This window comes from Mobula birostris, chromosome 17 (genome assembly GCF_030028105.1).
Source record: "Mobula birostris isolate sMobBir1 chromosome 17, sMobBir1.hap1, whole genome shotgun sequence".
Taxonomy (NCBI): Eukaryota; Metazoa; Chordata; class Chondrichthyes; order Myliobatiformes; family Myliobatidae; genus Mobula; species Mobula birostris.
In genome coordinates this window covers 71,944,381-71,971,136 of record NC_092386.1, presented here as the reverse complement: position 1 = coordinate 71,971,136, position 26,756 = coordinate 71,944,381, and the positions used below count along the sequence as shown (strand labels likewise).

At 40.8% G+C, this 26,756-nt stretch overlaps 1 protein-coding gene and 1 long non-coding RNA gene across 2 annotated transcripts in view; one reads left to right on the top strand and one right to left on the bottom strand.

The window, feature by feature from the left end:
- LOC140211759 (uncharacterized) overlaps positions 1–11,848 on the bottom strand; it is a 52,668-nt gene extending 40,820 nt beyond the window's left edge. Inside the window, exon 1 of the long non-coding RNA XR_011889574.1 lies at positions 11,456–11,848. This is a non-coding gene — a long non-coding RNA (uncharacterized lncRNA). The remainder of the gene's footprint in view (positions 1–11,455) is intronic.
- snapc3 (small nuclear RNA activating complex, polypeptide 3) overlaps positions 1–23,929 on the top strand; it is a 65,389-nt gene extending 41,460 nt beyond the window's left edge. Inside the window, exons 4-9 of the mRNA XM_072281901.1 lie at positions 1,766–1,870; positions 7,723–7,872; positions 10,396–10,478; positions 12,704–12,868; positions 19,645–19,752; positions 23,582–23,929. Coding sequence (XP_072138002.1) covers positions 1,766–1,870; positions 7,723–7,872; positions 10,396–10,478; positions 12,704–12,868; positions 19,645–19,752; positions 23,582–23,729 — 759 coding nt within the window. The 3' untranslated portion in view covers positions 23,730–23,929. The remainder of the gene's footprint in view (positions 1–1,765; positions 1,871–7,722; positions 7,873–10,395; positions 10,479–12,703; positions 12,869–19,644; positions 19,753–23,581) is intronic.
- The last annotated feature ends 2,827 nt before the right edge of the window (positions 23,930–26,756 follow it).

Here is a 26,756-nt window from a genome sequence, read left to right as displayed (position 1 = left end):
TTGAATAGCTTCTCATTCAAAATGAGATAGTAAATTCAATTAGACATTGGCTTTGTGGGAGAAGCCAGAGAGCGTTAGTAGATAACTGACTGGGGGCCCCGAGACTAATGGTGTGCCACAGGGAACAATCCTAGATCCATCAACAATCTGGATGATAATCTGGTAAACTAGATCAGTAAATTTTTAGATGACACCAAGTTTGGGGGTGTAATGGATAGTGTGGAAGGCTATCAAAGCTTGCAGCAGGATCTGGACCACCTGGAAAAAATGGGTTGATAAATGGCAGATGGAATTTAATGCAGACAAGTGTGAGGTGTTGCACTTTGAGAGAACAAGCCAGGTTAGGACTTGCATGGTGAGTGATAGGGCACTAAGGAGTGTGGTAGAGTAGAGAAATCTGGGAGTACAGATCCATCATTCCTTGAAAATGGCATCACAGGTAGATAGGTTTGTAAAAAAAAAAAAAGCTTTTGGCTTATTTGCCTTCATAAATCTAAATTTTGAGTACAGGAGTTGGGGTGATATGTTGCAGCTGTATCAGACGTTGGTGAGACTTAATTTGTAGTATTGTGTGAAGTTTTTGTCATCGACCTACAGGAAAAATGTCAATAAAATTGAAAGAGTACAGAGAAAATTTACAAGGATTTGCGAGTTTGCCAGGACTTGAGGACGTGAGCAATAGAGAAAGGTTGAATAGGTTAAGACTACACCCAAGAGCAGGGGTTCCCATCTGGAATCCACAGACCCCTCGGTTAATGATAGTGGACTATGGCATATAAAAAGTTGGGAGCCCCTGTCCTAGAACGTAGGACAGTGAGGGGAGATTTGATCGAGGTATATAAAATTATGAGGGATATAGATAAGGTAAATGCAAGCAGGCTGCTTCCACTAAGGTTGGGATATACCAGAAGTAGAGGCCATGGGTTAGGGTGAAAGGTGAAATGTTTGAGGAGAACATTGCAGCATTTTCTTTATGCAGGTTGGTGATGGTGTGGGATGAACTGACAGCAGAATTGGTAGATGCAGGTTCAATTTCAACATTTAAGAGAGATTTGGATAGGTACATGGTTATGGAAGGTTATGGTTTGGTTGCAAGTCAATGGGACTAGATAGATAAATAACTCAGCATGGGCCAAAGGGCCTGTTTCTGTCCTGTTGTATTCTATGACTATAACAGATGACTTTTTAAATGAGTAATCAATAATCCCACTGTGTTTTGTATTTCATGTTAAAACAAGGCCAGAACAACAAGCTTTTCTTCCACAGCCAGTTTGTCTTTCGGTGTATCCATTTGCTTAACAGAAACAGTAGAAGACTGAAGAAATTATCAATACCATTATCACCATGCTTGGAAGGAGTACTTTTATGTAGCCATTATTATATTGAAGTGTGTTAGGTGTTCAGGATCAGTTTTGTCACACAAGAGTGAAGGTATTCTTTGTCTTCATTTTGATATTCAATTATAAAGACTGTGTCCTTGAGGCTTCTGTCTTTTTTACCAATGGTGAGAACAATATCACTGTCCATAAATAACATCTTAACTAATTTTCAAAAATTTCTTGTTAAATCTTGTGCATTTTAAATCAAGCAAGCTGGAATATAAGGTTATGTGAGGCAGAACTGAAGTGGCCTTCAATGTTACTATATACAGTATACATGATCTAAATGAGAGACAAAATATAACTAGAATTTTCCATGTTTCCATTTACTTATAAGAATAGCATGCCATTGTTTACTATGTGGATTTTATTTTTATGTAATTCAGGAAATGCGGACTGTGGGAAGGAAGCCCAATAATCCAGAAGATTTAGTTCCAGTGGGAGAGATCATCCTAACTATTAATGTGTACTCCCCTGTTATATGTACCAAGGTGCGTTTGTGTGTCTAAACTAGTGGTTTCCAGTCTATTGGTTCATGCCACTGGTTTATTATAGAGTTTTGATTAATAATTATGAATAATAGACAAAGCTATTGTGCATGTCAATATTTGTAAGTGGGCACACTTGTAAAATGCTAAAACACAAAAGTTGAATTTGTGAGTTTGATAAAAGGTATTCTGTGGACCATTTATCTTAATTTAATACTAGTGGTTATACACTCAGTGGCCACTTTTTTAGGTACACCTGTACACCTACTTGTTAATGCAAATGTCTAATCAGCCAATCATGTGGCAGCAACTCAATGCATAAAAGCATGCAAACATGGTCAAGAAGTTCAGTTGTTCAGACCAAACATCAGATTGGGGAAGAAAAAGCAACAGTAACCCAAATCACCACACGTTACAATAGTGGTGTGCTGAGCATCTCTGAACACGCATGTCAAGCGTTGAAGTGCACGGGCTGCAGTAGCAGAAGACCACAAGCATGCATTCAGTGGCCATTTTATTGGTTCAGGAAATGTCTAATAGAGTGGCTTCTGAATGTAGTGTGTTTTTTTTCCCCTTTTAACTCTGTGTCATCACAGCCTTCAAGTAAATTGTTCCAATTCTTTTTCACCATGAAGTTCACCACTTTACATTTATTAGCATTGAGGATATTTAACTTACTTAGTTCTTGTATAGCAGAGTTTCTGATTCTAACCGTGCGAAATAAATTAACCCCCAATTGTATTATTTACACTATTTTACTGATCATTGTGCACCTGAGAACCTTTCCCATCTGCTGAAAAATTGCTTGTTGGAAAGCCAAAGAAAACTGCTAGAAAATATTATGATAGGTCATTGATGAGAGGACTTCAATCTGAATTATTAATTCCAGTTCCATCTCTCTCTAGCTCCCCTTTCTTCTTTACTGTAATCTTTCAGTTCTGGTCTTATAAATTTTTTTGTGTGTGCTTTCAGCACTGCACTTCACTTCACTTCCTATGAAGATTACATTATGCATAGGCAATTAAGACCTTAAGATTATAAGACATAAGAGCAGAATTACGCCATTTGGCCTCTCGCTTCTGCTGAGCCTATTAAACCATGATTGGTTTAAATACACCTCTCAACCCTATTTTGCCTTAGACAATAGGTGCAGGAGTAGGCCATTCGGCCCTTTGAGCCAGCACCGCCATTCACTGTGATCATGGCTGATCATCCACAATCAGTACCCTTTTCCTGCCTTCTCCCCATATCTCTTGACTCCACTATCTTTAAGAGCTCTATCCATCTCTTTCTTGAAAGCATCCAGAGAATTGGCCTCCACTGCCTTCTGAGGCAGAGCATTCCACAGATCTACAACTCTCTGGGTGAAAAAGTTTTTCCTCAACTCCATTCTAAATGGCCTACTCCTTATCCTTAAACTGTGGCCTCTGGTTCTGGACTCCCCCAACATCGGGAACATGTTTCCTGCCTCTAGCGTGTCCAATCCCTTAATAATCTTATATGGTTCAATCAGATCCCCTCTCATCCTTCTAAATTCCAGTGTATACAAGCCCAGTTGCTCCCATCTTTCAACATATGACAGTCCCGCCATCCCGGGAATTAACCTTGCGAACCTCCGCTGCACTCCCTCAATAGCAAGAATGTCCTTCCTCAAATTTAGAGACCAAAACTGCACACAATACTCCAGGTGTGGTCTCACCAGAGCCCTGTACAACTGCAGAAGGACCTCTTTGCTCCTATACTCAACTCACCTTGTTATGAAGGCCAACATGCCATTAGCTTTCTTCACTGCCTGCTGTACCTGCATGCTTACTTTTAGTGACTAATGAACAAGGACACCTAGATCTCGTTGTACTTCCCCTTTTCCTAACTTGACATCATTCAGATAGTAATCTGCCTTCCTGTTCTTGCCACCAAAGTGGATAACCTCACATTTATCCACATTAAACTGCATCTGCCAAGCATCTGCCCACTCACCTAGCCTGTCCAAGTCACCCTGCATTCTCATAACATCCTCCTCACATTTCACACTGCCACCCAGCTTTGTGTCATCTGCAAATTTGCTAATGTTACTTTTAATCCCTTCATCTAAATCATTAATGTATATTGTAACTAGCTGCGGTCCCAGCACCAAGCCTTGCGGTACCCCACTAGTCACTGCTTGCCATTCTGAAAGGGACCCGTTAATCCCTACTCTTTGTTTCCTGTCTGCCAACCAATTTTCTATCCATGTCAGTACCCTACCCCCAATACCATGTGCTCCAATTTTTCCCACTTATCTTCTATGTGGGACCTTATCAAAGGCTTTCTGAAAGTCCAGGTACACTACATCCACTGGCTGTCCCTTGTTCACTTTCATAGTTACATCCTCAAAAAATTCCAGAAGATTAATCAAGTATGATTTCCCCTTCGTAAATCCATGCTGACTCGGACCGATCCTGTTACTGCTATCCAAATGTGCCGCTATTTCATCTTTTATAATTGACTCCAGCATCTTCCCCACCACTAATGTCAGGCTTACTGTTCTATAATTCCCTGTTTTCTCTCTCCCTCCTTTCTTAAAAAGTGGGATAACATTAGCTACCCTCCAATCCACAGGAACTGATCCTGAATCTAAAGAACATTGGAAAATGATTACCAATGTGTCCACGATTTCTAGAGCCACCTCCTTAAGTACCCCGGGATGCAGATCATCAGGCCCTGGGGATTTATCAGCCTTCAGTCCCATCAGTCTATCCAACACTATTTTCTGCCTAATGTGAAGGAACACTCACAATGCGCTGGAGGAACTCAGCAGGTCAGTCAGCATCAGTTGGAAAGATTAGTCGACGTTTCGGACCGAAACCTTTCAAAGGACTGAAGGAAGAACTTTGGGGAGGGTTTGAAGAATGCTGGTAGTTGAAAAAAACAGTAATTTTAAAGACAAAGGGGTGGGGGAGGGGAAGCAGGAGGTGATTGGCAGGAGAACAATGCGAAGTAGTAGAAGGAGGCGGAAGGAGGCAAAGTTTCAATGAGACCCCCCCCCCCCGCAATGCTCCAAGTGTTATCTGACCAATGCCTTCTAAACTCTTAGTATTACATCCATTCTTTACCAACAATAACCTGCAAATTAAGATCATGAAATGTGTAAAGTTACCACAACTAGACAGCAGGTTCATAAGTCAGCTGGACCAGATGGTGTAAACTGGACCAAAGCGGAAGAATGGGCAAAAAAGTGGCAGGTGGAATACAGCGTTGGTAAATGTATGATAATGTATTGTGGAAAGAAGAAGAATAGTGCGGACTATTATCTAAATGGGGAGAAGGTTCAAACATCAGAGGTGCAGAGGGATGTGGGAGTCCCTTGTACAACACACCCAGAAAGTTAATTTACAGGTTGAGTCTGTGGTAAAGAAGGCAAATGAAATATTGGCATTTATTTTAATAGAATATAAAAGCAAGGAATTAATGCTGAGTGTAAACACGAGGAATCCTGCAGATGCTGGAAATTCAAGCAACACACATCAATGTTGCTGGTGAACGCAGCAGGCCAGGCAGCATCTCTCGGAAGAGGTACAGTCAACGTTTCAGGCCGAGCCCCTTCGTCAGAACTGCTGAGCCTTTGTCAGACACTAGTCAGGCCACACTTGGAGTATTGTCAACAGTTTTGGGCCCCATATGTCGGAAAGGATGTGTTGTCATTGGAGAGAGTCCAGAGAGGGTTCATGAGGATGATTCCGGGAATGAATGGGTTAACATATGAGAAGCGTTTGGCAGCTTCGGGTCTGTACTCACTGGAATTTAGAGGAATGTTGGGGCAAGGGTGCGGATCTCATTGAAACCTACTGAATGTTGAAACATAGAAAATAGGTGCAGGAGTAGGCCGTTCGGCCCTTCGAGCCTGCACCGCCATTTATTATGATCATGGCTGATCATCCAACTCAGAACCCCGCCCCAGCCTTCCCTCCATACCCCCTGATCCCCGTAGCCACAAGGGCCATATCTAACTCCCTCTTAAATATAGCCAATGAACTGGCCTCAACTGTTTCCTGTGGCAGAGAATTCCACAGATTCACCACTCTCTGTGTGAAGAAGTTTTTCCTAATCTCGGTCCTAAAAGGCTTCCCCTCTATCCTCAAACTGTGGCCCCTCGTTCTGGACTTCCCCAACATCGGGAACAATCTTCCTGCATCTAGCCTGTCCAATCCCTTTAGGATTTTATACGTTTCAATCAGATCCCCCCTCAATCTTCTAAATTCTAACGAGTACAAGCCCAGTTCATCCAGTCTTTCTTCATATGAAAGTCCTGCCATCCCAGGAATCAATCTGGTGAACCTTCTTTGTACTCCCTCTATGGCAAGAATGTCTTTCCTCAGATTAGGGAACCAAAACTGCACACAATACTCCAGGTGTGGTCTCACCAAGGCCTTGTACAACTGCAGTAGTACCTCCCTGCTCCTGTACTCGAATCCTCTTGCTATAAATGCCAGCATACCATTCGCCTTTTTCACCGCCTGCTGTACCTGCATGCCCACTTTCAATGACTGGTGTATAATGATACCCAGGTCTCGTTGCAGCTCCCCTTTTCCTAATCGGCCATCATTCAGATAATAATCTGTTTTCCTATTTTTGCCACCAAAGTGGATAACTTCACATTTATCCACATTAAGTTGCATCTGCCATGAATTTGCCCACTCACCCAACCTATCCAAGTCACTCTGCATCCTCTTAGCATCCTCCTTAAAAACTAACACTGCCGCCCAGCTTCATGTCATCCGCAAACCCAGCTTCAGAATGGAAGGATGTCCATTTAGAACACAGTTGAAGAGTTTATTTAACTAGAGGGTGGTGAATCTGTGAAATTCATTGTCATAGATGGCTGAAGAGGCCAAGTCATTGGGTATATTTAAAGCGAAGGTTGATAGGTTCTTGAAAGGACTAGATAGGTGGATGTGGAAAGGATGTTTCCTTTGGTAGTGAATCTGTGGAATGCTTTGCCATAGACTGCGGTGGACGCCAAGTCCGTGGGTTTATTGAAGGCGGAAGTTGATAGTTTTCTCGGTCAGGGCATCAAAGGATATGACGAGAAGGCAGGTATATGGAGTTGTGTGGGATCTGGGATCAGCTATGATGGAATGGTGGAGCAGACTCGATGGGCTGAACGGCCTAATTCTGCTCCTGTGTCTTATGGTGTTAGGGTCTTACTAGGCGATGCTCAAATATTGGTGTAGTAATTGGTGTTAAGCAACAAAGGCTTTAAATGCACATCATGCTGGAAAAATCAACTTATGAACAACAAACCTCTGGTGTGGTGGAGGGAAGTAATTTATGCTTCACTTTGTTGACTGGAAATGTTCATATGTGAAGTGCACTGGGTGTCAAAATTTTGCAGGTATTTTCTATGCAATTATTTAAGATTACCTAATAGCTGCAGATGATAGTTTAATGAATCTACTTTAGAAGAAACTTTGTTATTTGAAGTAGAAAATGGGAAAACACATTCTTTATATGAAAGTATTTAATTGGAAGAGATTCAAAAGCTTGAATTTAGCATTTAAGTTTTTTAAGTGATTCTATATTACAATTATATACGGTAGTTTTCTAATAACAGACTTTAAAAATGTTACGAGTACCACTTGTGATGATGTTGGGTTTTATACAGTACATCCAAATTAACATTTACAATTGTGGTACTGTAAAACTACTGCTGAATACTGAGATTGAATTTTGTACCCTGTTGTCACCATGAGCTGACTTGATCATTTAGCAGAGATCCTGAAGCACAACTTACTTACTGTGATCAGCAGCTCACTGGGGACATGGGGTGTTTAAAGATACTGTAATGGAGCTGAAATATTTGATTTATTTTCTGACAGCACAGAGAGAAGAAACCCCATCATACCATGCTTGTTCTGGGTAGTCAGAAACTTACAGAACTAAGGGATGCTATTTCATGTGTCAGTGATCTTCAGATTGGTGGAGAGTGCAGCAACACACCAGATCTAGCTCCAGAACATATTAGCAAGGTATGTTTCTCTTATTTTAGACTCAAAATGTAAAAGCTGAAGGGAAATGTATGATCAAGTTCCAAACAAGGAGGCATGTAAAATTGTTGCAGGTATTTATACCTTGCATGTGTAAGTATTGAAAGTGCGATTATAAAGCAAACCACCCTGATAATTTCTCAAGGTTTTCAACTAAAATCTTTCCCTGCAGATGCTGGCCACTTTAATTTGCTGATTTTGCTAGCAGTTTCTTTCTAGTGTCTGTTTTCAGCCATTGATATTTGTTTAAATCCCTAATTGTACTTAATTTTCTCAATGAAACAGGCTCTTGTGTTTCATTGTCCTGCTGTTCAATTATTTCATGCTCAACAGACATCCCATGACAGAGCAGAAGCAGTACAGGCAAAAGTTTAACAAAATTCTTGTTCTGGTTCTAGCATTAGAAGGCTGGTGAGGCTGATTTCAGTTGTAGGCAGATTACTGGAGGGATTTCTGAGGAATAAGATCTACCATCACTTAGATAATCAAGGCCTGATTAGGAATGAGATGAGGCCCCCATTGGTCAGAGTCAACCACAGATGTCACGTCCTAGCTGTCTAGATATCAGAATCAGGTTTATTATCATTGGCATGTGACGTGAAATTTATTAACTTAGCAGCAGCAGTTTAATGCAATACATAATATAGAAGAGGAAATAAATAAATATGCAAGCCAGGGTAGTACAATGTGGAGCTCATGTAGCAAGCTCCCCCTCTCCAGACATCTGATGAACGCAAAGGAATGGCAGAGACCAATACAGTTTGGCACCAGCAGCATTGCAGGAGTTGCTAGTTAGCATGGAATCAACGTAGGACTGCCTTAGTGACTCCGGCTCTGGAATTCTCCCTTGGGGTTTACTCTCAAACCCTTCCCCATTAGTGGGTATAGCCGCTAGGCAGCAGAGGTCTGAGATCAGAGTTCTGTTTCTCCTAGATGAGCTGTCAACCTCAGCTGACGAGCCCCATCTGCCCAAAGCGACTGGTTTTAAGGCACCAGTGGCTCACCTTTGCCCCTTCTCCTTTCTTAGTAGCTAACCCACACATGAAGGCCAGGAGCTGGACTCAGTTGTCCGAGGCTACCTGAGTCATTTGCCATTGGAAGCATTTAATAGGTAGTGGGAGCCTGCCCCCATTACCACTCCAGACTATCACAACCTTTACGAACCAAGATAAGGACTAGTCATCATAGTTTTGTGCATGGGAGTTCATGTCTGACAAATCTTTTGGAGTATTTCAAAGAGGTATGTAAGGGAATATATGAAGGTCAGGCAGTGAATGTTGTCTCTACAGACTTTATAAAGGCCTTTGTCAAGGTTTAGTATGACAAGCTGATCATAGGGGATTCGGGGGAGCTAGCAAGGTGGATTAATATTTGGTGTAATGATGGGAAGCTGAGGGTTATGTCTGAAGCTGGATTCTCCAACAGGAGGCTTGTGCTAGTGGGGTGCCCCAGGGTTCACTGCTGGGTCCTCTGTTACTATTTATGTAAATGTTTTGTATGTGATTGTATATAGTACATTTAGCAAGATTGCTGATGATACTAAATTAGGGGGCTTTTAGTGATGGTGATGCAGGTTACAGGGAACTGTAAAGAGTTCTTGATCAATTAGAGAGATGGACTAATGAATGACATAGTTTTCAGCATGGGTAAGAGGTGATGCATTTTGTATTTTCAAACCGGGGTAGAACCTGTAAGATAAATGGCAGGGCACTGGCAAGTGTTCTGGCATAGAGGGACCTGAGGTCCGCGAAGATAGTGCTGGAGAGTTGTGGCAACTAACAAATCTACCAAATATACATTTCTGGGACTACGATCACTATAATCTGCAGCTGGTAATTTCCATTCGGGAGGTGTGCTTTTGAACCTGGTATTTTTGTGGTATCTTGAAGGATTCAGCAAATTGGACTCTGAAGACTGCAGATACGACTGCAACAGCCATACCTGGAGCCAGATTGAAATGGCAAGGCCTGGCCCGAGGGCAGATAACGAACCAATGTTTGGCACCAAGCCAGATAAAAAAGATTAAGGCATCAAGGCTGAGGGCAAAGGATGAGCCAGTGTTCCACTTACTACTCTGTGAGGCTTTATTCGCCTCACGCTGAACTGACTCTCCCAGAGCTGTAAAGTCTAAAGCTGGAGGGCAGGTAGAAAATTAGAGGGGAAAGATTTTAAAGAGATCTGAGAGGTAACTTTATATAGAGGGTAATGAGTACCTGGAATGAGCTTCAAAGGAAGTGGTTGAGTGGGAATAATTGCTGCATTTAAGAGGTATTGATGAGTATGGGATTGACTTGAAAGTTTCTGGGCCTAACCAGGGAACCAGGACTAGCATACGGGATATTGTGTTTGGTCTTGATCAGTTGGTTCTAAGGGCCTTTTTCTGTGCGGTATTATTCTATAGCTCTGTTTGAACTTTGCTAGCAAGAAAGTTAATGTTAGGCATTTCAGTTGTTATTTTAGTTGCTACATAATGATCAAAAAATTTTCTGCTTTCTTTTTAAATAGGACTTGTATAAATCAGCATTTTTCTTCTTTGAAGAAACCTTCTATAATGACTTGAGATATTCTGAATGCAGAGATCTGAGCAGGTATCAATTGCAATAATTGCTTCTATAGTATGAATGTACAATCAAATCACAACAAGTCTGTGATTTAGTTTGCTCAAGTTCTAAATGAGCTACTTCTGACCTATTTTTTGCATCAATCTGCTTTTTAAGGAATTGATATGTCCAGTGCATCCAAGTGTAATATTTGTAGACAAATCTAGTTATGTAGTGAATTTTGAAAGGAATGTACAAAATATTGAGCAACACACAAAAATGCTGGAGAACCTGAACAAGTCAAGCAGCATAAATGGAGAGAATTAAACAGTCAACACTTTGGGCCAAGGCCCTTCATCAGGAAGAGATGTTAGGTGGCACTGAACAGTGTCAGAATTTTAAGGATATGAGGAAATGTAGGGAGAAAATTAATATACTCCTTTGCACTCCAGTCATTTATGAGATGTTGGTAATTTAAGTGATTTAATTAAATGCAGTCACCTTGAAATTCATTTTAAAGGTAATTGCATCCAATTCTGTCGTCCACCAGTCCTAGGCAAAAGAATAATATTGGGTCTTGCACAGGAGAATTCCACAAACATTGGCAATTTGAGCATCAGTATTTTTTAAAATGTAATGATGGATAATTATTGACTAGGATATCTGGAATATGCACATTCAACCTTCACAACCTCTTTTCGATGATTCAATAAACTGGTTACAATTTCAGTTGTTCCAATTAGTATCAGAGAATGTGTACAGTATGCAACCTGAAATTCTTGTTGTTCAAATATCCATGAAAACAGAATTCCCCAAAGAGTGAGTGATAGTAAAAAATGTTAGAACCCCAAAGTCTCCTTAACTTCCCTCATTCCACCCACAAGCAGCAGCAAGCATTGACCTTCCCCTCCCCATTTACTTCAGCAAAATGCATTAGCACCCTCCACCCACCAAGCAAGCAATAGTAAAGACCCCAAGAAAGACCGTACCACAAAAACTAATTGTTCACCCGTCAATCAACGTACCACAGGCTCTCTCTGGTGTCCCTCAGCAAGTGGGGAAAACATAAACTTCCGCCTTTTTTAGCTCCGGTTCTCCGACTCGAAAATCGGCAACAAACTCTTCCCCCACCAATGAGAGAGAGAGAGAGACCATAATCTGAGTACAGAGCCCCCGACAGCTGATCTGATGTTCCATTTTCTCCTGCGATGCTTCATTTGGCAGCGCTGCCATAGAATCAGCTGTCCCCAGGGCTGAAAAACCTCAGAACCCTAAAGGCACACTCGTCTTCTAGGCTACATTCTTGAGATATCGAAAAATTGCCAATCGCTGAGCCCCACAAGCGGGTCCCTTCGCCGCAAAGAACCAATGTTTGAGTGTGACTGTAGGTTAGGGTCTCCTACAGATCCCCATCCCCCTTGAAAAGGAAAAAAAGAGACATTAAAGATGGAAATAAGCTGTTTCTGCAGATGAGCTCAAAGAAGTTGCTGTCTAGTGCCATCTTCATTCTGCCCAATTCTAATTTCCATTAGAATTGTCATAATAATTGTACTGATTTTGTAGTAATATTGACAGCAAAGCTAACAGTGTGTTCATATTCATTACTTTGTAAAATTGCCAGAATCTTAGGGATATTTGAATTTCAGTAGAAATTCTGAAGTTATCAATAGTCCAGAATAAACAGCACTATTTTCATCTTTCTTAACGGTAATGAAGCTGAAGTCAGTTGACCTGGCAAAAATTTAATCTGTTAACAGTCCCACTGTAAAATATTATAAAAATGTGCATCACATAATGTAGAGCCCTTATCAGTTTTTAATGATATCCTTGACCATAAATGTTGTTTAACAAACATTCAGGGAGGTCTAAAGAATGATGTGTTTTTTTATGAATAAGATAACTTCTAATTTTTTTTTCATTTTTAACATCTTACTTCATTAATGTGTTCTGATTTAAAGGTTAAAATTTGCCTTCTTATTTCCTCTGAATTATTTATAATGTGCTTGACTGTGCAGTTAACTTGATGATATAACTTCTGGATATCTGAGACACTGACAGCTGATACCAAGTGCCTGGAAAGTGAAAGTTGTTACCATAGATAATTAGGTTTTTGTGAGAAATATGTTTGGTCATTCGAAGTGCCTTTCCTTCATAACTGATGCAAACCAGCAACTCCTTTGGATGAAAGCATCTTGCGGTTGGTTAAATATAGCTGTCCTCATTTTAAACAGCAACAATTTCTTGATTGTAGTGATTATACTTTCTGTCCTTAGGACCATTATTGACTGGGTAGAGTCTCACGACAGAGGTTATGGCAAGTTTCGTACAGCTAAAATGGAGAACTACACTTTCAATGAAATGTGTATTAAAGTTGGCTACCCATACTTGTATTGTCACCAAGGTGATTGTGAGCATCTCGTCATCATCACAGATATCAGGTATTTTAATGAATTCCTGTTCTGACACATTCTATAAAAAATTTTATGATGTTCAAGATGTTGAAGGCTCAAGAACATTTATGTGTAAGCCTTAGTTTTTATTTTGATTTGATTTTTTTTCCATAAGAAAATAAAATGCCCTTCACGCGATGATTATCTTATAATAATATTCTCACAACTAATTTCTCCCTGAAGCGTTCAGTGAAAAGCAGTTCAGTTATAAACTGAATTATTTTTAAACAATGATGCATGTTTAGAGAGATTAATTTCCTTGTTACCTCTCCTCTCTCATCCACTCACTCCCAACATAGAAAACATAGAAAATAGGTGCAGGAGTAGGCCATTCGGCCCTTCGAGCCTGCACTGCCATTCAGTATGATCATGGCTGATCATCCAACTCAGAACCTTGTACCTGCCTTCTCTCCATACCCCCTGATCCCTTTAGCCACAAGGGCCTTATCTAACTCCCTCTTAAATATAGCCAATGAACTGGACTCAACTGTTTCCTGTGGCAGAGAATTCCACAGATTCACCACTCTTTGTGTGAAGAAGTTTTTCCTAATCTCGGTCCTAAAAGGCTTCCCCTTTATCCTCAAACTGTGACCCCTCGTTCTGGACTTCCCTAACATCGGGAACAATCTTCCTGCATCTAGCCTGTCCAATCCCTTTAGGATTTTATACGTTTCAATCAGATCCCCCCTCAATCTTCTAAATTCCAGAGAGTATAAGCCTAGTCGATCCAGTCTTTCATCATATGAAAGTCCTGCCATCCCAGGAATCAATCTGGTGAACCTTCTTTGTACTCCCTCTATGGCAAGGATGTCTTTCCTCAGATTAGGGGACCAAAACTGCACACAATACTCCAGATGTGGTCTCACTAAGGCCTTGTACAACTGCAGTAGTACCTCCCTGCTCCTGTACTCGAATCCTCTTGCTATGAATGCCAGCATACCATTCGCCTTTTTCACCACCTGCTGTACCTGCATGCCCACTTTCAATGACTGGTGTACAATGACACCTAGGTCTCGTTGCACCTCCCCTTTTCCTAATTGGCCACCATTCAGATAATAATCTGTTTTCCTGTTCTTGCCACCAAAGTGAATAACCTCACATTGATCCACATTAAATTGCATCTGCCATGAATTTGCCCACTCACCTAACCAATCCAAGTCACCCTGCATCCTCTTAGCATCCTCCTCACAGCTAACATTGCTGCCCAGCTTTGTGTCGTCCGCAAACTTGGAGATGCTGCATTTATTTCCCTCATCGGTAAGTCATTAATATATATCGTAAACAACTGGGGTCCCAGCACTGAGCCTTGCGGTACCCCACTAGGCACTGCCTGCCATTCTGAAAAGGTCCCGTTTATTCCCACTCTTTGCTTCCTGCCTGCCAACCAATTCTCTATCCACATCAATACCTTACCCCCAATACCGTGTGCTTTAAGTTTGCACACTAATCTCCTGTGTGGGGCTTTGTCAAAAGCCTTTTGAAAATCCAAATATCCCACATCCACTGGTTCTCCCCTATCCACTCTACTAGTTACATCCTCAAAAAATTCTGTGATGTTCGTCAGACATGATTTTCTTTTCACAAATCCATGCTGACTTTGTCTGATGATTTCACTGCTTTCCAAATGTGCTGTTATCACATCTTTGATAACTGACTCTAGCATTTTCCCCACCACCGACGTCAGGCTAACCGGTCTATAGTTCCCCGGTTTCTCTCTCCCTCCTTTTTTAAAAAGTGGGGTTACATTAGCCACCCTCCAATCCTCAGGAACTAATCCAGAATCTAAAGAGTTTTGAAAAATTATCACTAATGCATCCACTATTTCTTAGGCTACTTCCTTAAGCACTCTAGGATGCAGACCATCTGGCCCTGGGGATTTATCTGCCTTTAATCCCTTCAATTTACCTAACACCACTTCCCTACTAACATGTATTTTGCTCAGTTCCTCCATCTCACTAGACCCTCAGTCCCCTACTATTTCTGGAAGATTATTTATGTCCTCCTTAGTGAAGACAGAACCAAAGTAGTTATTCAATTGGTCTGCCATGTCCTTGTTCCCCATGATCAATTCACTTGTTTCTGACTGTAAGGGACCTACATTTGTCTTAACCAATCTTTTTCTTTTCACATATCTATAAAAGCTTTTACAGTCAGTTTTTATGTTCCCTGCCAGCTTTCCCTCACAAGCTTTTATCCCTTTCCTGATTAAGCCCATGAAATATAATTCCAGAAGTACCAAGTGCTTTCTATTAGCTTGTTTCTGATTTGCTGTTCACTACTGTCAAAATTTTTCACAGTTAACGTAGATCACCTCCTCATGCAATATCCATAACTATGCTGTAACCAGCACGGGCTATCAGATAGAAGTTAAAGAAAGAATTCTCTAATATTTCCTTTTGAATTGAATGTAGAAGCTTTTATAATCCTGTGTGTAGTAGTTTGATGCAAGAATGATCTTGGGACCTTCATGTTTGAAGGAGGAAGGCAGCAGAAAGAAAATTATAGACCCATTAGTCTGACCTCAGTGGTTGGGAAGATGTTGGAGCCGATTGTTAAGGTTGAGGTTATGGAGTACTTGTTGACACAGGACAAAATAGGACTAAGTCAGCATGGTTTCCTTAAGGAAAAATCTTGCCTGAAGGATCTGTTGGAATTCTTTGAGGAGATTACAAGTAGGATAGATAAAGGGATGCAGTGGATGTTGTATATTTGGATTTTCAGAAGGCCTTTGACAAGGTGCCACATGAGGCTACTTATCAATTTGAGAGCCCATGGAATTACAGGAAAGTTACTGGCATGGTTAGAGCATTGGCTGATTGATAGGAGGCAGCAAGTGGAAATAAAAGGATCCTTTTCTGGTTGGCTGCCAGTGACTAGTGGTGTTCTGCAGGGGTCAGTATTGGGACCACTGCTTTTTATGCTGTATATCAATGATTTAGATGATGTAATAAATGGCTTTGTTGCCAAGTTTGCAGATGATACGAAGACTGGTGGAGGAGCAGGTGCTATTGAGGATGCAGGTAGGCTGCAGAAGGACTTGGATTAGGAGAACAGGTAAGAAAGTGGCAAATGAAATGCACTTAAAAAATGCATGGTCATGCACTTTGGTAGAAACAATAAATGTGCAGACTGTTTTCTAAATGGGGAGAAAATCTAAAAATCTGAGATGCAAAGAGACTTGGGAGTCTTTGTGCAGAACACCCTGAAGGTTAACTTGCAGATAGAGTCAGTGGTGAGGAAGGCAAATGCCATGTTAGCATTCATTTCAAGAGGTCTAGAATACAAGAGCAAGGATGTGATGCTGAGGCTTTATAAGGCACTGGTGAGGCCTCCCCTTGAGTATTATAAATAGTTCTGGGCTCCTCATCAAAGAAAAGATGTGTTGGCATTGGAGAGGATTCAGAGAAGGTTCACAAGGATGATTCCAGAAATGAAAGTGTTATCATTACGAGGAACGTTTGATAGTTCTGGGTCTGTACTCGCTGGAATTTAGAAGAATTGGAGGGGAGTGCAGTCATTGAACTCTTTCGAATGTTGAAAGGTCTAGACAGAGTAGATGTGGAAAGGATGTTTCCCATTGCAGGGGAGTCTAGGACAAGCAGGCTCGACCTCAGGATAGAGGGGTCTTCATTGAAATCAGAGATGTGGAGAAATTTCTTTAGCCACAGGTTGGTGAATCTGTGGAATTTATTACCATAGGCAGCTTTGGAGGCCAGTCATTTGGTGTATTTAAGGCAGCACTTCATAGGTTCTTGATTGGATATGGGATCAAGGTTGGGAAGTGGGGAAGAAGGATCAGCTATGATTGAATGGTGGAGCAGACTTGATGGGCCAAATGGCCTGATTCTACTCCTATGCTTATGGTCTTTATACTCACAAAAGCTGAATGCTTGCAAATTTCCTGAAGCACCTGGAACTCTCTTTCAGTTTAAAAACAAGGCACATTCCGTAAGTAATTGCCTGATTAACATATCAGAAGCTTTTTCGGATATGTTTCCTTCAAAAACTGTTGTAGTTGGACCAGTGTTTTCATCACCTTCACATTTCCTCGAGCAGTGTGGTCCATTATGCTTTCCAACCAGAGGCACAGAAGTTGGTACCAATACCTGTTGCCCTCTGTTGGGAAACGGTTCATGGTGTACAGCATTGAGACATTTGTGGCATCATCCAGTACCTTTTTAAATTCACCTTCAGTTGACTTACTGGGTTATGGCTTGCAAATAGTGGATGGATCTCCAATTAAGTTGGAGTTGCCTCAGCCAGCCGCGTCCCCACAATGCTGACCCTCTTGTTTTTGCCACATTTGTGCCATTCTGGCTTGTTGGTTGTTGTATTTCACTGTTATAAATGCCATTCCTGTGGGAGTTAATCTTTTCTCCAATATAAATTCTTAGTTGGATATCTGCAGGTTTCAGTTAAGTATTTTTGAAATACAGTTCAAACTCATTTTGTTGAATGACTGAAACAGCCAAACCAGTACCTAATTCCATTTTAATTAACCGTATAACAATTACAGCACGGAAACAGGCCATCTTGGCCCTTCTAGTCCATGCCGAATGTTTACTCTCACCCAGTCCAATCTACCTGCACTCAGCCCATAGCCCTCCATACCTTTCCTGTCCATATACCTATCCAATTATTTTTTTAAATGACAAAATCGAACCTGCCTCTACCGTTAATTTGCCATTTAATCCTGGTGTGTAAGCCTTGTGGTTCGGCTCTTGGCAGTTTTCACATTGCAAATCTCAAGGCTTCGCAGTCCTGTGTCATTCTCATCATTATCACATTTTCAACAACAGCAAGCAGATTTAGTGCTCTTACTAAAACTGCAGCTTGACTTTTTTATTTTCTCTGTGCAGTCCCTTTATTTATGTCTGCTGCATGTGAGCCCCTGTCACAATGATAACAGAATTTGTTTGGGCAGGCTGGATTTTGTTTAGACATTGCAATTTGTCTGCTGTTTCCATTGATCAGCTATTTCAACTGCTCTTTTAATTGTAAGTTGACCTCCAGTTATGGGCTGTTTTTGAATGCTTTCTTGTAAACTAAACGGTTTGTCAGTGCATCATTAAGCTGAAATGGACTACCCTTCCTTTTGATTCAGCTTATGAAGCCAAAACTGTTCTGCAGTCAACAATAGTTGTGGTTCTAAATCTGAGGGCAGGGTGAAAGTTGTAGGCAAAGTTGATGAAATTGATGAGCTCAGAAGTGGTGCAGAAAACAGCATCAATACAGCCATTGATGTAGTGCAGAAAGAGCTGAGGAGTGTAGCCAATGAAAAGGCAAGTGTAACTGGGCCCACGCAGGTGTCATGGCTGCAACTTGGGTTTGGAAAACATGGGAGGAGCCAAGAAAAATTGTCGTTTGAGAACCAGTTCTGCCAGATGGCGGAGGGGGATTGATTAGGTCTATTGTATAGAAAGAAGCAAGGAGCTTTAAAGTCTTCCTGATGCAGCTGCACAAAAAACATATGCCCAACCCATGCAGCTACCTGAGGGAGTCACAGACTTGGACCCAAGATCCCTCTGGGCATTAGTACTGTAATTCACTTTACATTGGATCTCTCAAATTACAACACCTTATCCTGAATATTTTCTTGTTAAAATTTTTGCTCAGGGTAATGGTTCTTCTTGTTCATCCTATCCTAGGCCTCCTGTGATTTTATATGCAACCATTAAAGCTCCTCTCAGCTTCTTCCAGCTGATGGTAAAGATCTCAGAAGATCTTTCTTCTTAAATAAAATTCAGCAGGCTCAACAATATTCTTAGACTGTCTTTACTCGCTTCAGTACTTAATAACATACTAAATTTTAAAAAGAGGCAAAGACTCTCTCTCGTGGAATTAGAGTGGCATTGTTCGACTTAACCTTTCTGTAACTTCGTGCAGAACGATGAAAATTTGCCATGTCACTTTGTATTTTCCCTTCAGCTGCCTCATCGATTTTTTCTTTCTTGAATACTGCCACGCCAATCAGTAATTTAATCCTGTTTATTCCAAAGTGATGCATCTTTGGAGGCAAAGTAAGTGTGGTGAATGATGGGACCCATTCATGAAGATCAGAGGTTCCTTGGGGTACAAATTCACAGATCCCTGAAGGTTGGTATGCTAGACAGGATGATAAACCATGCAGTGTGGAATGATAGCCTTCATTTGCTGGGGCATAGAATATAAGAGCAGGGAACTTATAAAACATTGTGTAGATTTTGATGCTACCATATAAAAAATTGCTTTGGAGGAAGTGTGAAGTAAATCCACTAATAAATCTGCCTCAGATATGAAGAGAGGCCATATAAGCTAAGTTTATTTTCCTTTGAGTGCAAACATCTGATAGTGACGTGTAAACCCATAGAAGTGTGACCTATAATAAGAAGGCCTGAGTTAAGTTAAGAGGTTCAGAGAGGATATTAAGAAGAGTTGTTTTCACCCAGTGATAGATTGATATTTGGCTGAGAGCTGAGAATACCTACATTTGAATCTCTAAGGCATGGGAGACTACTGAGCAAGTGTTGTATAAAAGGAATCAATATAATGGCTACTTGATGGTCAACACGGACAGGGTGGGCCGGAGCGCCTGTTTCTGTGCTCTGATAACCATTACGCTAAATGACAACAAAGATCTGAGGATTCTTTCGGATGTTGTTAAGCATTCACTAGACAGTACATAGAATGTAATAAGGCACCAAAGAACTAGTAGGGCCATACTTGGTGCTTATGTGATGAAGTTTAGAACTAATGTAACTATTTACATCTATTTGCGCTCACAGACTTGTCCATCATGATGATTGCCTAGATAAGACATTGTACCCGTGCGTTATCAAAAAACCCTGGATGTGGACTCGGAAGTGCTCAGTTTGCAAGTTATTTATAGTCAGGTGAGTTGTATGCCATTGTTAAAGCCAATCTACAGTTTATTTCTCAGAAAAATAAGTCATTGACTGATAGAGCCCACTTAGTCTGTGCCAAACTCTTATTCCATCTAGTTCCATCAACTGCACCTGGACCATACTGCTCCATACCCCTCCCACTTACCAATGTACTTAGCCAAACCTAAAAATTGTAATCAAACTTGCATCACCATTTCCACTGGTAGCTCATTCCACACTCGCACAGCCCTCTGAGTGCACAAGTTCCCTTCAGTGTTTACCCGTAACCTATGACCTCTAATTCCAATCTCACCTGCTTGCATTTAACCTAGCTGTGCCCCTCATAGTTTTATATACCCCTAACAAATCTACCCCTCTCATTCTTCTATGCTCCATGGAATAAAGTCCTAACCTATTTATCTTTCTCTATGACTCAAGTCCTGGCAACATCCTTGTAAATTTTCTTTGTTCTCTTTCAATCTTATTGATATCTTTCTTTTAGGTAGATGACTAGATCTGCAAACAAAACTCCAAATTTGGTCTTACCAGAGTCTTATTCAACTTCAACATAGCACTCCAACTTCTACACTCAGTTTTGAGTTATGAAGGACAATGTGCCAAAAGCTCTACCTACCTGTGATACCACTTTCAAGGAATTATGGATCTGTATTCCCATGAAGAGCTCTACCAGACTCTTCAATGCCCTACCCTGGTTTGTCCTCCCAAAGTGCAATACCTCCCACTTGTCTGCATTAAGTTCCATCTGCTGTTTTCAGCCCATTTTTCCAACTGGGCCAGATACCGCCGCAAGCCTTCCTCACTCGCCAATGCACCCCAATTTGATGACCCGGTTTACCGCATTATCATCCAGATCATTGATATAGATGATCAAAAACAATGGACGCAGCACTGATCCCTGCAGCACACCACTCGTCACTGGTTATCAACCTATTTATTTTTTATTCTTTTGTCAAGTGTGCGTATGACATGTACAGAAACCTTGGGGTATTCAGATGTTTCAAACTGAACCATGGAGAGAGTCAGTTTGAATTTTATTAATCTTAGTTCAATGTCCCTTTGAGGACACACTTAACTAAAGCCAGGAGAATTCAAGGTATATTTACAAACCCCATTTCCAGAAAAGTTGGGATATTTTCCAAAATGCAATAAAAACAAAAATCCGTGATATGTTAATTCACGTGAACCTTTATTTAACTGACAAAAGTACAAAGAGAAGATTTTCAATAGTTTTACTGACCAACTATTTTGTAAATATACACAAATTTAGAATTTGATGGCTGCAACACACTCAACAAAAGTTGGGACAGAGTTAAAGTAAGATTGGAAAGTGCACAGAATATTCAAGTTTCAGTTCAAGAGGAATATTTCTCAACGCAAGATTGCAGAGAATTTAGGTCTTTCAACATCTACTGTACATAATAATTGTGAAAAGATTCAGAGAATTCAGAGACATCTCAGTGCGTAAAGGGCAAGGTTGGAAACCACTATTGAATGCGCATGATCTTCGAGCCCTCAGGCAGCACTGCCTAAGAAACCGTCATGCTACTGTGACAATTATAGCCACCTGGGCTCGGGAGTACTTTAGAAAACCAATGTCACTCAACACAGTCCGTCACTGCAGCCAGAAATGCAACTTGAAACTGTATTACGCAAGGAGGAAGCCATACATCAACTCTATGCAGAAACGCCGGCAAGTTCTCTGGGCCTGAGCTCATCTCAGGTGGACCGAAAGACTGTGGAACCGTGTGCTGTGGTCAGATGAGTCCACATTTCAGCTAGGTTTCGGAAAAAACTGGTGTCAAGTTCTCCATGCCAAAGATGAAAGCGACCATCCAGATTGTTATCAGCGAAAGGTGCAAAAGCCAGCATCTGTGATGGTATGGGGGTGCATCAGTGCCCACGGCATGGGTGAGTTGCATGTATGTGAAGGTACCATTGACTCTGAGGAGTATATTAGGATTTTAGAGAGACATATGTTGCCATCAAGGCGACGTATCTTCCCGGGACGTCCATGCTTATTTCAGCAGGACAATGCCAGACCACATTCTGCATGGGCTACAACAGCGTGGCTTTGTAGACACAGAGTGCGTGTGCTTGACTAGCCTGCTGCCAGTCCAGATCTATCTCCTACTGAAAATGTATGGCGCATCATGAAGAGGAGAATCAGACAACGGAGACCACGGACTGTTGAGGAGCTGAAGTCTTATATCAAGCAAGAATGGACAAAATTTCCAATTGCAAATCTACTACAATTAGTATCCTCAGTTCCAAAACGATTAAAAAATGATATTAAAAGGAAAGGTGATGTAACACAATGGTAAACATGCCTCTGTCCCAACTTTTGTTGAGTGTGTTGGAGCCATCAAATTCTAAATTTGTGTATGTTTACAAAATACAATTAAGTTGGTCAGTAAAACTATTGAAAATCTTTTCTTTGTACTTTTGTCAGTTAAATAAAGGTTCACGTGAATTAACATATCACAGATTTTTGTTTTTATTGCATTTTGGAAAATGTCCCAACTTTTCTGGAAATGGGGTTTGTACTTGAGGATGGTATCATAGTATAGCAAAATGCTACATGACTGACACTGACACAAGGAAATCTGCGGATGCTGGAAATTCAAGCCACACACATAAAAGTTGCTATCTTCTATCATTTTGGATCTCCCCCTCTCCCTCCCACTTTCAAATCTCTTACTAACTCTTCCTTCAGTTAGTCCTGACGAAGGGTCTCAGCCCTGAAACGTCGACTGTACCTCTTCCTACAGATGCTGCCTGGCCTGCTGCGTTCACCAGCAACTTTGATGACTGTCACTGCTTGGTCTGAGGATGTGGGCAAAGTATTTTGGTGAAAGATATGCTGTTCTTGGGAGTGAATTCTGAAATGATGGGGCGACCCAAAATATCTTTCTATGGTTCAGATACTGAGAATGCCAGATCAGTAACTTTAACACACTCAATACATCTGTATTTTTAAGGACACAGCATATCATTCCTGGAGCAGTTCTTTTCTGCTTCAAATTGTGTTGAACCTTGATGCACAATTTGATTGTCAAATAACTTTAAACCTTTTGCAAATGGATGATCACACTAAATGAAACCACTTCACCTGGATATGTAAAGTTCATCTGGAAGAGGCTATTGTGGTTGATTTTTTTTAATAGCAAATAAATCTAGCTTGCTCAGCCATTAAAATAACTTTTGGTTGTAGTGCTCAGTGACCCACATCAACCTACAAGCTAAACTTTACTTCATGGAGATGCTGTTAACTAAGAACACATTGCAGTTAAACCATGAAGTATCTATAAAATTAAGGCAGAGGTTTCAAAAACTGTCTTGTGATTATCAGATGATCAGCAGTGTGGATGTTTTTCAACAGCATGTAAAAAAAACCTCAAAATCAGAAATACAGCTGTAATGCCATATTGCTTTTGCATTTTAATTGGTGCGAGGAAGAGAAAATGGTTGTTGTGAAAGTCGGTCTTTATAAGACCATAAGGCATCGCAGCAGAATGAGGCCACTAAGTGTCTGTTCCATAATTCCATCATGGCTGATTTATTATCCTTCTCAACCCCATTCTCCTTGTAACCTTTTATGCCCTAAGCAAGAACCTATCAACCTTCATTTTAAATATACTCAATGACTTGGCCTCCACAGCTGTCCATAGCTATATACTCCATAGATTCACTGCCTTTTGGCTAAAGAAGTTGCTCCTCATCTCTTTCATTGGACTACAGGTGCTTTTTCAGTTGTGGATATAGAAAATAGTTTGTTAGTCTTCCAATAAACAATTATTTTGTTATTTCTTTTGTTCAGGTGGGTGACCAACAATGATAGTTTTGCCCCTCAGGATCCATGCTTCTTCTGTGACACGTGTTTCAGAATGCTTCACTACGACACTGACGGGAATAAATTGGGAGAATTTCTTGCATATCCCTATGTTGACCCTGGAGTGTTTAATTAAACCTTGTCTTAAGAGTCTGTTTACTGTGGGATAATGAAGTATTATCTGACTGGTGAAAAGCTTTTGACTGTGCCAAATAGTGTAAAGTGAAAAAACTAAACACTTGTGCATGTAACCACCTTCAGTATTGCCAACCTGGTATAAATGCTCCTGTTAAATTACAGAGTAACTGTTCTTGTAGTAAACTTGAAAATTTTAAACTGACAGATTTTGAAGTATTATTGAAGGAAATTTGTCATTTCATCAAACCAACTTAATTTTACAAAAATATTTGCTGGAAGAACTGGATTTAACAGTGGGCTGGAAGCATATTTAACTTATGCTACAAGCTTCAAACCCAGAGTAACACAGTAAATGCTGAAGGAACTCTGCAAGTCAGGGAGTATCTAAGGAGGGTAATAAGCGGTCAACCCAGCCTGGACTGCAGGCATCTGTCAACTGATTTTGGATCATACCCCCTGCAGGGCCTGGCCAGTATATTTCTGTAATCAAAAACCTCAAGCATGATGTGATCGAACTCTACACCATTTCAGTTATTTATTCCTTTGAAACCAAGGTAGAAGGATGTTTTTAAAAAGTAGAGAAAATGTTACCCGAGTTGCCTTATGGGGGGGTATCTAAAATAACACCATGTGGGCGCCGGGCAAGATGGTCGCACGTTAGCGGAGCTCCTACAACCCACCATGAAATTCTGTAAATTAGAGCATATTTATCCCGCCTTGTCCGGATACAGCTGTCCTGCAGTTAGAAACTGTTTGTTTTCTTCACTAAGTGCTAATAAAAACTTTGTGAGATAACTGTACAATGTCAAGACCTTCTAAGAGCACTACAACGAGCCGCGTGGCTACAAGACAGAGCCCACAACCCGAAGTTCAAGCCACACTAACGACACAGGCAGACCAAGGCTCCAACATGGAGAATTTACTGGCTGAGATTAGTCATATGAGTTCCACTCCATCCGCGGTGGCTGCTAATGTATCTACGATTAAGGAAATAACAACGGAGTCAATGCCATTCAAAAGAGGCTGACAGAAGCCGAGGGCCGCCTCCCTAGTGTGGAGGACACCACAGTGCAACTGGTGGGTGCTAGCGAGCAAAATAATAAACGCTTGGACCTGCTTGGACCGTGTTGAGGAGCTTGAGAATAGGAGCAGACGCAATGTCAGGCTGATTGGTCTAAAGGAAGGTGCAGAAACGAGCGGTCTGATTAAGTGTGTGCAAAGAATCATGTCCGAAGGATTTGACATCGAACTGAACGCAGAGTTTGAGATTGAGAGGGTGCATTGGGCCCCGGCTCCCAGGTCCTAATACGATTCTTGTGCCCTTCGGCCAGAGAGAAAGTGCTGCAAGCGGCCAGAGCAAAGAGAGGAGTTGAGTGGGAGGAATGCAACATTTCCTCCTTTCCAGATATGTCCAGGGAATTGGCTGAAAAACAGAGGGCATTTGCTACGGCTCGGAAAATGCTGCAAAAAGTCAACTTGAGGTATACACTTGCTTATCCAGCAGTTCTACGCTTCATGTGGAAAGGAAAAAACAAGTTCCTTACGACTGCTGCAGAAGCAGAGAAATTCATTCAGGAAAACTGCGGTGCTGGCATTGACTGAGAGACAGGATATGATTACAGTGATAGGTGGAGATAGGTATAACAGGGTGGGTGGGGAGGTGGTTAAAGTGGTCTGATTAGGGCTAGGCTTTCTAGCTGGCACGGCACTTTGCGAACCATGTCATGTCTTTTTCTTTTCTGTTTCTTTGTGGAGTTTATCCTGCCTGTTTGTTTTTATTTGTTAGTTAATCTGGCAGGAATATATTATTTCTATGTTTTTGAGTTATGTTTGTTTACTTGTTGTTTGAGCGCGCAGCATTTGCAGTGTTTGTTGACAATAATTGAGCATGGGGATAGAGTACAGCAGGTTTTCTTTTTGCAGTTTTCATTTCATTGCGTTCCAGATTCAGCCATCCCGGTCAATGTATATTTTTGAACATGTGTGCATGAAAATGGTTAATTTCATATCATGGGACATTAATGGGTGTGGAAACCCAATCAATCAATCAAGAGGAAAAAGATTTTATCATACCTTAAAGGTAAACAAATTGATGTTGCATTTATCCAGGAAACACATTTTGAAGATGTTGAAGCACTGAAATTTAGAACAGATTGGGTGGGCCAGGTATTCTATTCATCACTTCATAGCAAACAAAATGGGACAATGATTTTAGTTAACAAAAAACTTAGTTTTGTATTGCTTGGGGAATTTAAAGACAAGGAAGACAGGATAATTTATATAGATGCACTTATTCATGGGGTGAAAGTAGTACTTTGTAACATATATGCACCTAATAAGGAAGACCCAGACTTTCTTAACAAAGTGAACGAAATTTTAGGTACCAGGGAAGGAAAAATAATTTTAGCAGGAGACTTTAACCAAGTAATGGATCCTATTATTGATAAAAGCAAATTTCAACCATCACCAGTACCTAGGGACAAGGCTGCCTTGCATCAACTTATTGAGGATATCGGTCTGCTGGATATATGGCAATTGGTGAATCCATCCGGAAAAGAATATACATTTTTTTCTCATCGACATAAATCCTACTCTAGATTTTTTTTCTAATATCCAACTCCATTGTAGAACAGATGATAAGACGGTAAAATTGGCCCAATAGCATTATCAGACCATGCACCAGTTGAAATTCAAATTGATTTAAATATCTGACTTAGTTTTTTGAATTGAATGTAGGGACCACAGTAAAGCTGTCCTCAGTATGGGAGGCATCCAAGGTGTGTATAAGAGGAAAATAAAAGGAAGAAAAGTATGGAGCAAGTAAAAAATCTGGGAGCAGAAATAACCACATTGGAAAAGGTCTTATCAAGACAATATACAAAGATCTGTGCAATTTGAAATTCCAGCTAAATAACATATATAACAAGGAGCAGAATATGCATTATTTAGATTCAAAACAAGTTTCTACGAAGGTGGTGACAAAGCTGGTAAGCTGCTGTGACGATATTTAAAGCAGCAGAATATG